This window comes from Thermobia domestica, chromosome 13 (assembly GCF_964235325.1).
Source record: "Thermobia domestica chromosome 13, izTheDome1.hap1.1, whole genome shotgun sequence".
Classification (NCBI taxonomy): domain Eukaryota; kingdom Metazoa; phylum Arthropoda; class Insecta; order Zygentoma; family Lepismatidae; genus Thermobia; species Thermobia domestica.
This window is the reverse complement of record NC_137466.1, coordinates 155240183-155254835: the sequence shown is the minus strand read 5'-3', so window position 1 is coordinate 155254835 and position 14653 is coordinate 155240183. Positions and strand designations below refer to the sequence as shown.

Below are 14653 nucleotides of genomic sequence, written 5' to 3'. Positions count from 1 at the left end.
GGATAGCTTTACCTAGAGACCACTGATTAACCTGGTATTAGATGTTTCACTTTCTTACCTTTGGAGTTGACAGTCATCGGTTGGACAATCTCACACGCAAATATCTAATATTAACGACCTTTCTTCTATAATTTCGTAATATTGTATTATTTCTTTGTATTATTTGTTAGGTTGGTTAGGCTTGTTTCAACACTTTTCTCTTTGCACATACTTATTACCTATACCTTAACGTTGGATAAAAATACACTAGCTCTCACCAGGAATCAAATCCAGAACCAATGGACTTGAACCATTTGGCAACAGCAAGGCACATTTAAATAGAAGTTTCGATTTTGTTAGGAAAATTGTGATTAGGTGTAACATTTAAAAATATATTTAAGAATGGGTATGGATGAAACGCACTGAATTTTCTCGCTCGAATTTCTTAAACTGACTCGTGTTAGGCTGCAGCTATTACTGAAACATTTATTTGGGAAATGCGAATAAAATAATGTGTTTTTGGAAAACTTTGTTCGAAGCAACTTATGTCCAAAAGTAAAGTACCCATTGGTCATATTTCTGTTAGAAATAACTTATGACATATATTAGAATTATTAAGGAAATAATTGTATGTGAACTATGAGCAAAAGCGTCTGAGTACTTTCTGAGAAATCGTCAAAAAAGTCATCCCCAAGAATAAAATATCCCTTGTGTATATTTTCAGGACAAACGAGTTATGCTATTTATGAAATACGAACAAAATTGCCAGAGTCATTCTCGATGAAATCGTAGGGTAAAAATTGCCCCGAAAAGTAATATACCACTTCTAGCTTTTTAGGATGATGGAATCATACCATATTGTTAGGTTATTTATGTGACATTCATTTATGAAATAGGAACAAAATTACGTCAGGCGTTAATGGGAAAATCGTCGGAGAAGAGTTAACTACCTCTTCTGAATGTTTACAGGACGAACGAGTTGTCATATTGTTAGGTTATTAATGATGCAATTATTTATGAAATGTGATTGAGAAAATTGCTCGAAAAAACGCATCCCATACAGTAAATTACACCTTATGTATTTTTTCAGAGCAGTGATTCAAACTATATTTGTAAAAAAAAAAATAAATAAGCAAAATCTTTACAGCTATTTTTGAAACAATTTAATTATTTTAAATTTTCATCCTTCAGTAAACTACCCTTATTTTTAGGTGTCGGAGAATATAGAATTCGAAACGATAAAGTGTTGTAAAAACTTCATGTCTAGACTTAGGTCCAGATACGTCGAACAGTATGGCCTCTATTTGAATGCATGTAAAAGCGTGACAAACCAACAAACGAACAAATGGACAGACATCAAAATCACTTTTTCAATATGTGGGGGCGTGAAACTTGAATTCATTGAAATCTCGAATTCGATTTTTATCACTATTACTACAATTTCTTCTTTCGTCGCTTGAACGTGAAAAAGAATAGGAATACAACGACACGTAAGGTGATAATTTGTAATTCCCAAAATTTAATGAGTTACGTTTAATGTGTTGCCATGCTAGAAAAAACCTTATGCCTGTTTGTTATATCATTGTAATATCAGTTTTTCACGCTACTATATAATGTAGAAATATGGTATGATTATCGTTCATATTCATTCTATATTTGGAAATATTCGTGTTCCGCATACATAGATCTGTATAATTTAGTTACGTTCAACGAAAGCATTCTTGCACTTGTGGATATGAAAAAAAAAGAGAGAGAGAGAAAGTCAATACTCTAAAAAGCAAAAAACACAAGCACACACACACATAAACGATCATTTAACATCAGGTCGATGTAACAAGGGGTAAGACTGAACAGACTGTCAAGGTCGCGTATGTTCTTCCTGACACACAAACCCGAAGTGAGTTGTCTGCTGTTCAAGAACGGGAAGTAACATACAAGACTATAAACTGAAAACAATAACTGTTTCCAATAGTACACGTATTCTAATACTGAATAAATACGTCAATTAAAGGATACTACCAATAAATTATTTCCTTATTATATTGTTTCGGTTCTTATTAACATCAAAATTATACACTTCCTATAATGTTTTGTAAAAAAAGAAAAAAAGAAAAATGAAAGAAAGGGGATGGGATGGGATTCGATGTGGTGTCAAAATAATAAAGTAACTACGACTCCGCCACTCTATCCACCTAACCACGGAGGCTACGTTGTGCTGGTTCTTTTTTAAAAGAAATAATCTTCATAACCATGGTCCGTATCGCTTCGAACCTTAAGATAAGAGTTTTTTCTGTTTAATTCTGTATTTTCGTACGACATCGTAGTTACAGAAGCTAATTTATATTTGGCAGGCAATCTACACACTAGGTTTTAACCAATAAATGCAACATTTTACTCCACTATCCAGTTCCTTGATATAACTGAATTCTCTCCTACTGAATTCCCTCCGCAATTGTGATCTGCTACTGAAAAAATCCCTAGAAATCATCGTTGCCAGTATACACAAAACCGAGCATAATTTTGTTTTTTGCTTATATTTTTATTATTTTATTACATTTTTTGGAAATATCTCCTTAGATGGATTGCTCTCTATTATCTCCACATACTAATAACTCAACCCATAAACGTAAGGAAAATGGAATAAATGCGAAAAATCTTGAGTTACAGTATACGCGCTTTTTTTTTTTTTTTTTTTTTGTTTGCGCATGGGAGTACGTTTGAAGAAATGTAATTTCCAATTATTGGTCATAAACTCAGTTATACCTGATACTAAGCAAAACCTACTGTGGTGCAGAAAAGCGTTACAAACCGCAAGTTTCATAGATTGTAAGGGTTAGTTGTGCGATTTAAATGAGTAGTTTATCAACAAAATGTTCTTGTGTTAAAAATACTGTAACTGGTAAAATTCATAATTCTTTTTACGTGTTCGTGACAACCCACGATTGAGTTGACTTGAGTTAGTTTTCAGTTGTAATATCCCTTTTAGCAGGGAGGCTATATAAACGAGGTACACCTATAGCTTGCCGTAGGATCCAAACCACATGAAGTCCTACCTGGAGTCGGACCCGAGGCTAATAAAGCTCGAGACTAGAAAAGCTTCTTTGTGTAGTCCTTTCCCAACTCCTTCCCTTTAAAATTTGATTAGAAATATTATTTAAAAAATTGCTCACGTAAAATGTCATAGTTGGAAACAAATTTTTAAGTATGTTCATCACTTATTCTCTGCCTAACACAAAATCATATAAATGACAAAATCATGTTTTTCTTTATATTAAATAGAATATTCAATTTATTTCTCATTATATCTTTTGAAATGTCAAAATCATAATTTCTGTTCTAATCATTGGTTCCCAACCTGGGAATGTAAAGAGCAAGCAAGGGGGCAGAAATAAACTATATTCATAATTAGAGATATAACAAATATTGTTACAAACAGGCGTTAAATTAAATTCCGTGCAAATACAAAATAACTATTGAGTAAACACTGTGGTTTCCTTGAACAAAGCTGGTTAAAGATAATACTGCACTACAATGGTATGAAAAGGTTTTGCTGGAAATAAATATAAATTGGTGAGAATTATTATTATTAATAGACTTCACAACTACGCTACGTAGGTTCAAGTTCTAGTCGAGAAACATAATTTTTCTGATTTAAATCTAAAGCTGATGTTTATTCTTCCTTTATCTCGTAATCTTGGATTAAGTCATCCAATTTAAATCATATTTGCGTGCCTCTAGGACCTTTCAAAAAAAAAAATCAGACTTTTAGATCTCTGTTCCTCTCTCTGTTACCTGTTTTTAAATCGAGTATTTTCATTTCAATAGTTTTTTTTTTTTGGTAAAACGACACATGTTTGCCAGATACGAAATTAACGACAATATCGTGTTTGCTACGCGTAGATACACATTTTATGAGATATCTGCACTTGTCAAGCTGTTGCCTACACTTGGTATACTATAAATAAATAGACATTTTTGGAGAAACTTTACTGTGTAGTATAGTTTTTCTCATTTTTCTCAAAACTTGGTTTTTCTGACGTGCCGTCTTACAAAATAATAATAATAATAATAATAATACAGTGAAACCTGTCTTTAGCGGAATCGAGCGGGACTTGCAAAAATTTCCGTTAAAGTCAGGTTTCCGCTTAGTGGAGGTAGACCTTTTTTCTTTCTTTTTTTTTTTAAATACATGCTTATAGAGGGGCATACTGAGAAAATATATTGTTGTATGTACATTGTTCGATTACAGTACTTCTTTCTTCTACGAATAAATACACAAAAAACTAAAATGAATACAAAATATACTATGCACACGTTTTCTTTATTTTTCTAATAGCCAAGCAGGGTTTTCTGTGTACATTGCTGCTTGGCTGCTTGACTTCCCGCATACAATTTAGCCTGAGAAATTATACTAAGTGAATCAGAATCATTTTTCCGTAAGGCAAAATTTTTGCAGTTCCTTTAAACTTCTGAGAGCATCTTGATATGTATTTATTCTACACTCTTCTTCGAACTCGGTATCGTATTACTCTTCTTCCTCTATCTCGTTTTCTTCTTTCCGACATTCCTTATGATTCTTGATTAAGTTGCGAGGATTAAGGACAATTTGTGAGGGTGAATATGAGTAGTGGTTGGGGAAGGTCAACACTGTCCAGAAATATTTAACAAAAGAACGAACATTTTATCGCAGGCAGTGTAATGTATATGTCTCACAGAATGTCTAAACGCTGCAGTTCGGAACTCAGAATTTTCCGTTAAATGTTTATTTTTCTTTCCGTTGTCCGCGTAACACAGTTTCCGCTTAATGAAGGGACTTTTACACGTTTTGTTCTCAAAAATTCATGGGACCGTGAAATATTTCCGTTTAAGACAGTTTTCCCTTTAATAAAGGGTCCGTTGAAGGCAGGTTTTACTGTAATAATAATAATAATAATAATAATAATAATAATAATAATAATAATAATAATAATAATAATAATAATAATAATAATAATAATAATAACGATGCAATTGTTTAGTGAATCAAATATATTTTAGAGCCATAATATCTCTGTCTTTCTTTTCTCATGATTTCATCTCTGGAGGTGAATGTTCTGAGAAATAGGCTCTAGTGGCAATTTTCAAAAAAGTAGACTATCTATATTGTCACTGATATGTATTGTGATGTTTAGCTTAACGTATCAGACAAGAAATTGAGAATCTGAAACTTTTCAGGAACGATATTAAACTAGTGCTTTAAATTTGAGTCTTTACTTATAGATTTGCTTCTTTCCTATGCAACCTACTCTCCCTATACGTAAGTCGCAATCACATACTCTGTAAGGCACGAAGTCAAGACATTTTTGATGTTTAGGAAACGTAAAATAGCAAAATATAATTTATGTAAATAATTTAGAAATGTAAAATCTCTTGTCGTCGCGAATTCTGTCGAGGAATTTGAAGCTTAAAATATATAAAACGATAATCATGCCTGTTGTTCTGTATGGTTGCGAAACATGGTCGCTTACTCTGAGGGAAGAACATAGACTGAAAGTATTTGAGAACAGGATCCTGAGAAGAATATTCGGACCCAAGAGGAACGAGAATGGGGAATGGCGGAAGCTTCATAACGAGGAACTACATAGTTTATACGGTTTACCCAACATTGTTAGGGTCGTCAAGTCTAGGAGGCTTAGGTGGGCAGGTCATGTAGCTAGAATGGAAGAAAGTAGAAACGCTTTCAAAGTCTTGACTGGTAGACCCATAGGAAAACGACCATTAGGAAGACCTAGGCGCAGATGGGAGGATAATATTAAGATGGATCTCGCAGAGATAGGAATACAAAGTAGAAACTGGATCCAATTAGCTAAGGATAGAAGTGAGTGGAGAGCTTTTGTGAACGCGGCACTGAACCTCCGGGTTCCATAGGCCACAGAGTTAGTTAGTTAGTTAATTTAGAAATGTAATGTGCATATGTTCCAGCAACAGATAAAGTTGTACACATGTATATATTCCAGCAAAAGAAGCTTTGTGATTTCCGTTTGTAATGTACTAGTACGAAATGACTCCTCAAGATAAGAAAGAAAGTTCAAATGGGCATGTGAGGAAACGTGCATTTCGTTGCTAGGGCGTGCACACTGAACCGTTACTGTACCTGTTACTTCGAACATGAGGAGCTGTGGAATTGTCTCTTACGCTTCAGACTTACTGTCGACGCATTCCGTGTTCACTGCTAACCAAGTTTACTTTTGGCCTACGTTGGACCCACCTTCAACAGTTCCTTGCCCACCCACTGCTGAAATATGGATTTTTGAATATTGTTTCCTTTACGCTGATACGAATCAGCATTCCACGGTTCCTCATGTTCGAAATAACGCGTGTTGCAGTATAGTTTTCCACGCTCTTGGATAATCTTAGCTCTGATATTGCACTTTTCCCCAAAGGTGCTTATGATTTATTTATTTATTTTTCTTATTTTGAAGTGAGGAATTGCCTCTTGCAGTTTATCGGTATGGTTTATTAACATCTTGTGTGTGTGTATAAGCCTTTAATTGTTCTGTTAGTTTATTTCATATCAAGTAGAATTATTAATAAATGCCTTTGTTTCATTAACATAAACGAAAAATTTCGTTTATTTGATGGACTCCCTGACATCGTTCAAATTCAATTGTCTCTTTCAAAAGTTCGGTTCATTTCGTTCATTTAATTTGTAAACTGCACAAGACCTGTATTTTAGTAGTTTGATAAGAAAAAGAAAGTGGTGTCCCGTAAGAATTTTTTGGCTCATATAATTTGAGAAATAGATGATGATATACATTGCTTGCAGCTGAAACAGTAACAAACCAAACACAAATGAATCAAATAATAGTAATACCAAATTTCTTTTGCAATGTAACTAGCTATGTAATATTTTCAAAATGTCTTGAAATACATTTTAGTTGTTGAGAAATACAGTTTGGTTGTCCCCACTATGTCTTAGTAATCTTCGCTAAGCCTCTCAATACCTTTTTTCTTATTTTCTGCAAATAATAGTTTAATAACAGTATTCAATACGTTTCCCTCACTTTCTCTCTTTAAATTCTGAACTCAGTAGAATAGTGAATAATTACAAAATGTTATTAAATGAGCTAATTATTATTTTCATGAAACCTTTCATTTAGTGCAAATAGTAGTGTATCCGAGAATTTTGACGTCATAAACTGTGCACCAGTGGGCTCCCATCATTAGTTTCTTAAAACACACATAATTCAGTTATATATATATATATATCTTGAATAACCATATCTTGGATTCGGATGTAGATAGTGACGCTATCTAAATAACATTTACATTATAGTGACAGAGAAGAATGTCATATATTAGCGATTGGCATGCTTTTATACTCACTCCAATTTTCTTGCAAAATTTGACTATTTTAATGCTTGCTTCTGACGCTGCACACATTATGTTGAACGAAACAAAGATATTGGATACAAATTGTTGTATCGTTTGAGTAATCGCAAGAGAAAGAAAATTCACCATATTTTTAAATGATGAATTTTCTTCTAAGTTTTGCCAGAAAAGGGAAGAATCTATTACGAATACAATAATTCGTTCATTTAAAATAAACGTTTTCCAGGCAACACATTCCTTCGCAAGCGTTATTGATAAACACTAGCTCTTACATTTGCCATGTGTATTATAAATTATGTTGATATTTTATTCCTAATTATTTCTGATAATTTCCATTTCTATATTGATTTGCAGAAGCATTAGAAAAGGCTGGTTTGAAGTATGTGTTTGAAGCATTAGATAGTGTTAAACTTCCACGAGAACCACCGATTTCAGTTGAACCCACTCCTTCTTTTGATTGGGTTACCACTGTAGCACTAGCAAAGAAGTTACTTGCAATAGACATGTTTTTTGGATTTGGAGTAACAATGGATCCGACTAACAATACGGTTCCAATGCTTGGCGTAAGTACTAGAGTAGACTCATTTCCATAATTTACTTGAAGAATTATTAGACAGGATGGATAACTAATCAGGTCATCATCATAAGTATTTTATCATTAATGACAGGCCGCTTACTGCAACTGAGAACCTTCTGTGCACTAGGGCTTCAGCTAACTATTTTGTCTTTACGTCTGGTTTGATACCATCCATCAATTTTAGCTCCTCCGCCCTCTCCCTCTCTTTCCTGCCACCCACGTCCTTCATGATAGAGATCCTTCTCATCCAATGTTCTAACCAGTTTCTCATCGAATGTCTCAACTGGTTTCTTTTCTCATTCAATGTCCCAAACAGTTCCTGATTCAATATCGCAAATAGATTTTTCATTCAATGTCCCAACCAGTTTCTCATTCAATATCCTACCCAGTGTCTCATCACTGTCCCAACCAGTTTTTCATCCAATGTCCCAACCAGTATCTTTTCTCATCCAATGTCTCAACCAGTGTATTTTTCATTTCATCCATTATTCCAACCAGTTTCTCTTTCTTTTTCCAACTACGCCTAAAATTGTTCTTTTCTCCTACCCCGCAATTTGTAATACCTTCTCAGAGAACTGCACGAGTAATTTTATGAAAAAGTAATAATTAAAGGATTAATATAATGATACACTTATACCGCTTGAAATTGTGGCATTTTAATCTCAGAAATCACAAGCTACATGGTAGCTTTTATTTTTTAAAAAATGTTTCAACCAGTTGTTCTTTTTTTTATTTCATTGTTAATTACATTTACTTGGCTACTTTGTCATAGTGATGTAAAATGTTAGTTCATAAGTAGCTTGGAAAATACGTACAGTAGTAGGTCCAAGAATCCCCTCCTGGGACTACCTTAAACCATTTTATATGAGCTGTAAAATGATGCTTATGGGTTAACAAAATTTAAAATAAATTCCTTTACCTTTAATTATATTATATATATAAAAATATTGAGTGGGTTCAAGAAGCTCTCAATTGGGATGACCTGTAATCTAAAATAACTTGAGATTCCTCAAGATTAGGAGCGCATCCACTCTGGGAGTCCAACTGGTTCGAATTCTCCTAAATTTTGTAACTCGAAATACATTTCTACACTTTCTTAAGAAAAATTTACTTGTTTAGCCGAGAACTTATTGATGTAGCATAAATATTTGATAATACAATTCATCTGTACTCTTTTCTTCCTTATCAAAACAACCTAGTTCTACATTTTTTTACGTGAATATAGATGGCTGTACTCAATAATTACTTATCGTAGCTTAAGATATGAATAACATCGGTTCAATATTACATAGACGTAGTGTCTTGTATTATTTAAACCTCTCCCAACAAAAATATCTGGGTAGGTGCCTGCTCAAGATTAATTTCTTCGGATATGAGACTCCACCAGGCGCACACTCAGAAATATTTGTTCGGAGAGGTCCAATACTACAAGCCATTACGTTTATTTACTATTCAACAGGTATTATTCTGCATCCGAGTTGATAAGTTATTGTAAAATACTTCCACCTATATTTTAAGAAAGAAATGGTGGAACTAGATTGTTTTATAAGGGAAAGAGTACAGATCAAGTATAAAATCAAATGTTCATGTTACGTCAATCATTTCCCTGCTGAACAAGTATAGTTTTATTGAGAAAGTATACAAATGTTCGTTGAGTTAGGAAATTTTCTGGGGGGGGGGTGGATGCGCCCCTGGATTTCAAGAAATATGAGACAGGAGCAGTGGCGACTCTTAAGGGAAGTGATATCACCAGTGGCGTATTTACAATTTTGTTTCGGGAGGAGCTTTGCTAACTTTCGGGTGAGCTGTGTCTGAAAATGCGAAAATTCTGCAAAATATTTAATATATTTTACTATAGTAAGTAAGATTTCGGGGCTGCTTAAGCCCGGAAGCCCCCCCCCTAAATACGCCACTGGATATCACTAACTATTAAAGTTGTATCGTTACAGGCAAAGGGAAGAAACCATATCAAATATCCTAATTCTTTTATACAAAGCTTAAAACATTATGTAGGCTTTCTTCCCTTAACTTCCAGCGATATATATATATATATATATATATATATATATATATATATATATATATATATATATATATATATATATATATATATACTGTATACATATTTACCAATAGCAAATGGCGAATGAATGCAACATTCACCGTTGTTTTGTCATGTTTCGTTCCGGTGACACAGCATTACAAAATGATCTCCGTGAGCACCGATAAATATCGTGTTCGGTTGAGATCCTCAGGAACACCGTGGAAGCGGACTCTCGAAAAAAAAAAAAAAATCTTTGTAGATTAGTTAGGCACACACTATCCTACTGCCATTCAGGGACTTAATGCAATAGATAAAATGGAAAAGTTGTGCTCATGGGTGTCACATTTGTTGACACCAGCTAACAAGAATCGCTCCCTGGAGGTGTCCACTTATCTGAGTATAAGAAATAACCGGAAAAGATTCCTGCATCGGATTGTCATTCTTGATAAAAAATATATATATATATATATATATATATATATATATATATATATATATATATATATATATATATATATATATATAGCTCCCTCGTGGCTAAGCGGTTAGCGTACGCGCCTTTGGCGTGATAGACCCGGGTTCGATTCCCGGCGGGAGCTCATGTGGTTCGGATTCCACGTTAATCAGTAGGTCCACGTCTCATATAGCCTCGCTGCTGAACGGGACGCTAAACTAAAATCACTTCACCACCACCTCACCTTGATCAAAAATAAATTTCCTACGACAATTGTAAACGGTCAGAACAGTGGTTAAAGTCCAGGACAGTTTTCGATAGCTCTAGAAGATGTCTCTCTTGAGGTGATTTTTAAAGGAATTCTTCCATCATTTCTTTCTTCGTCGAGGCAAAACCAAAGTTATAGTGTTAGAATCCTTGAAGTGCATCTCCACTTTGTCCTCAAGCATCTAGAAATTTTAAGACATAGCGTCCTCACGTTACAAGTAAATGCACGTCCAAATGTTGCAGAAAGGATGTTATAGACTCTCTATGATTTTATAGTATGAAACTATTCCCTGTCCACCTTATTCTCCTAACAACTCTACTACCGATCATCTTCTCTTCGGGTATCTCGAGGACTTCTTCGGAGGAAAGACCTTCCCTGGTTACCGGGCAGTGCAATGTGCATTTGTGGATTTCTTCGCATCGTAGTTTCTTGATTTTTTTCCCACGGAATCGAAGTATTGATAGAGGGATGGCAGAAGTGTGTTTACAGACGGTGACTATTGATTAAACAGGCATTGTAGTTTTCATTTTCTGAGCGGAGGGGGGGGGAGGAGATGGAACTTTGAAAATAATGCGCTCGGGATAGACATTTGAGTCTCACACCAACTTAGTACCAAGGGCGGATCCAGGGGGCGATCGGGGCAATCGCCCCCCCCCCAAGAAAAGGGAACTTTCTTATTTTTTATATATAAATAAAACACATCCCAAAGTTTGGAGCCCTTAAAAGTAGCAGTATGACAACCCCCCCCCCCAGAAGTCGGTCCTGGATCTGTCCCTCCTTAGTACAATATTTCGCCTCTTTCACACGCCGAAATACACGTGACAACCTTGGATGACGTTTTTGTTTCACCTCTTTCAAAGTTGTTATGTGTATGCTACTATCCTGTGTTGCGAACAGAAGCTTAAAGCACTTTGTACTTTGCAGAAGAGGTACAGAAAGAAGGAAACATTTCATTATCGCTAATAAATTATTTTTAAAACAAACAATTCAGAGAACAGCAAGGGTACGGGTCTACCGAAATTTTTCTATTTTATCCTTTCTTTTTCCTCCTTCAACGGGACGGAAAAGGAAAACAAATAATGCAAAAAAGAGCTTCATTTCTCCTTCTTTTAAAAAAACAAACAAACAAACAAACAAACGTTTTTTGTTTGTTTGTTTGTTTACAATGAACGATCGAGTGTTGATTGGCTATTCATACATACATATACACATACTCACCATCACACCTTCTTCCTCAGTGACGTTTAAAACAGGTTGAAGGTGTTCTCTTTACTTAAATGTGCTGTTACTATGTAACCCGCAGAGAACGTTTTGAACGTTTTTGCGTCAACCTTGATTTACGTCTAAATGAGAAAAAATGATCGCTAAACTCGACATGAGTAGGCTGTTCTATGAATGATGATTCGAGGTAGGAAAATTGACAAGGTAAGGATGAAGTAGAAAAATTTCGGTATAGCCGTTCCCAAAGACATAACTCTGAAGGTTGCTATTTTCAGTTTCTGAATACAGTATAATCCAGATTTATTTATTTATTTGTTTATTTTGTAAAAATTTAATTTAACTTGTTAAGAAGTTTGGTTTACGGAAAACGAAACCAAACTACTTCACATGGTGTATACTGTGACTGTGCTTGATGCATTAATGTCACGTAAATGTAATGATTTGTTATTGTTCTAGCTAGATACTCCAGCGCCACAGTCTCCACTGCCAGGGTACAGAGAAGTCGAAGAGTTTCGTAAGAAACGGAGAAAAAGTTTGACAAATGAAAACATGCTGAATATAAGGTTGAGCTATATGGTGGATGTGATGGAAATATTTGCACAGGATTTAAATATGAAACATTTTTCCAGAAACGATTCATATATCGCTTCTTACAATGCTTACTACCTTGAGAATCAATTATATGTTGTAAGTGAAACGTTAATGCATTTCTGATGCTTAAAATTGCATATAATAATTAACTCTATAATCCAACATAACAATGATAGTGTGTATGCTTTCGTTATAGGTAAATGGTGAAGATTCTTAGGTTCTCTGACGCGGAAACTAATATTTGATTCTTGGTGGAAGTTCATGTTGTTCGAATTTCCCGCAAACAAACAATACTTGGCTCTTTTGTGTTTTTGGATCAAAAGATCTGATATATTTCAATCAAAAATTTTCTTTTACGTCTTACATCAGGAGAACTACATACAGTGTAACCAAACCTAAACTATTACTTAACTCAATATGATGTGCTTATTCCGTAGAAAATACTAAAACCCGATTTAGTGGCCATTCAAAAATTTTGTGGCCCTTGATCCAAGATCCAATATATTGCATTCAATCAAAAATTTTCTTGTACGCCTTATATCTGGAGAACTAGATACAGTGTAGCCAAACCCAAACTATTACTTAACTCAGTATGATATGCTTATTCCGTAAAAAAAAGAAAAAAGAAAAAAAAGAAAAAGAAAAAGAAAGAAAAATAAAGAAAATAAAAAAAGAAAGAACGAAAACTCGATTTAGGGGCCGTTCAAAAATTTTGTGGCCCTTGATCCAAAAACTAATTCTTGGCCAAAATCACAATCTTTTGATGCATTTTTTAAAAATGATTTCTAAAATTCTTGGTCAAGATCGCAATCTTTTGATCCAGTTTTTGGGTCATTCCTAAAATTCTTGTCTTTTTATTGTTGTTTATTTTGCAAATCTCGGGAGAAAAACGCTGATTTATCACAACGCACTAATACTTACAAAATATTCGTATTTGGATTAGAATACGTTTTGGTTATTGCGTGCATATAGACCATTTATTCGGCGTATTACAAAATTATAACAACCATATAACTATACCAATTATAATATACTATTTTGTTCTCTCAAGGCAAACTTACCTTTCGCATAGGAAACTTTAGATCTTTCTTTTCTCTTGGTATTTACTATTTGTTGATTTTGGAGGTATATAAGACGTGGACTTCATACTTAAAGTTGTACCTAATCCATATATATGGGTTGTTTATTTCCAAATCCCTTTTTAAAGATATTTTTAAAAGTTTTAAAGAGAATAATTTTTCTAAAATTATCTTCCTTTGTAACAATTTTAGTAAAACGAAAATTAAGTAACATTTCCATTGCAGATCACAAACGAAACAACTCGTTCTGGTACTGATATCATTTTAATCCCAATGTGTCCTGTGATACCTAAAAGTTAAAATTGAATCATTCGATCAATATAAAAATGCATTGGAAATAGGTCACTTATGAACTACCATAGAAAGGTGATATCCATTTTATAGTGCTAAAAGACGTGAATATCTAACTTTTAATAAACTAGAGTTCAATTAACTATTAAAAATTTGTTTGAATCAGAAATTAAGTAGAAAATGTCTCTTGTTTCATAAATTACAATATTCAGAATAAGAAATTTAAATCGAAAAAAAAAATAAAACTACTCATGTCAGTATATTTTATATAAGCATACATAGTATATAAGGGAACGGGAATAAAACGTACCACATCCAAAATAGAAATATGTTCAAATCCACCCAAGAAAAATATGATAATTCTACAAAAGAGAATAATAAATAAAAATAAAACACCAAACTAAACTTCTGGCCCAACAACCCCTAGGGTGTCCATGTAGGTTTACCAGCCAGTTCATGGCTTTGTGGTAATGTGTGGTAAACACATTGGCTTCCCTCGCCGTTAATGTTGGTTTTCTAGATCGGAATTCGACACTTCTTTGTTTACAATAGATCTCCCATTTTCATCACGACACTTGGTGGATACCGCAATGCCAACTTCATATAGTAATCTATTTTTCCTCCGATCAAACTTGACATTTCAACGAGTCAGCTATTTAAATAATTCTTATTTGTCAGTTCTTGGACAGTGAGTGCGAAAGCGGTTCAAAGAGAGCGGTTACTACAATTTTACCATCCCACGATGAAACACAGCATCGTACTCGCAAGTGAGTATTAA

At 34.1% G+C, this 14653-nt stretch overlaps 1 protein-coding gene across 1 annotated transcript in view; it reads left to right on the top strand.

Annotated features, from left to right (window-relative positions):
- LOC145667826 (neprilysin-11-like) overlaps positions 1–14653 on the top strand; it is a 124036-nt gene that overhangs the window by 31164 nt on the left and 78219 nt on the right. The window contains exons 6-7 of the mRNA XM_081735258.1: positions 7705–7913; positions 12371–12601. Of these exons, the coding sequence (XP_081591384.1) occupies positions 7705–7913; positions 12371–12601 (440 nt within the window). The remainder of the gene's footprint in view (positions 1–7704; positions 7914–12370; positions 12602–14653) is intronic.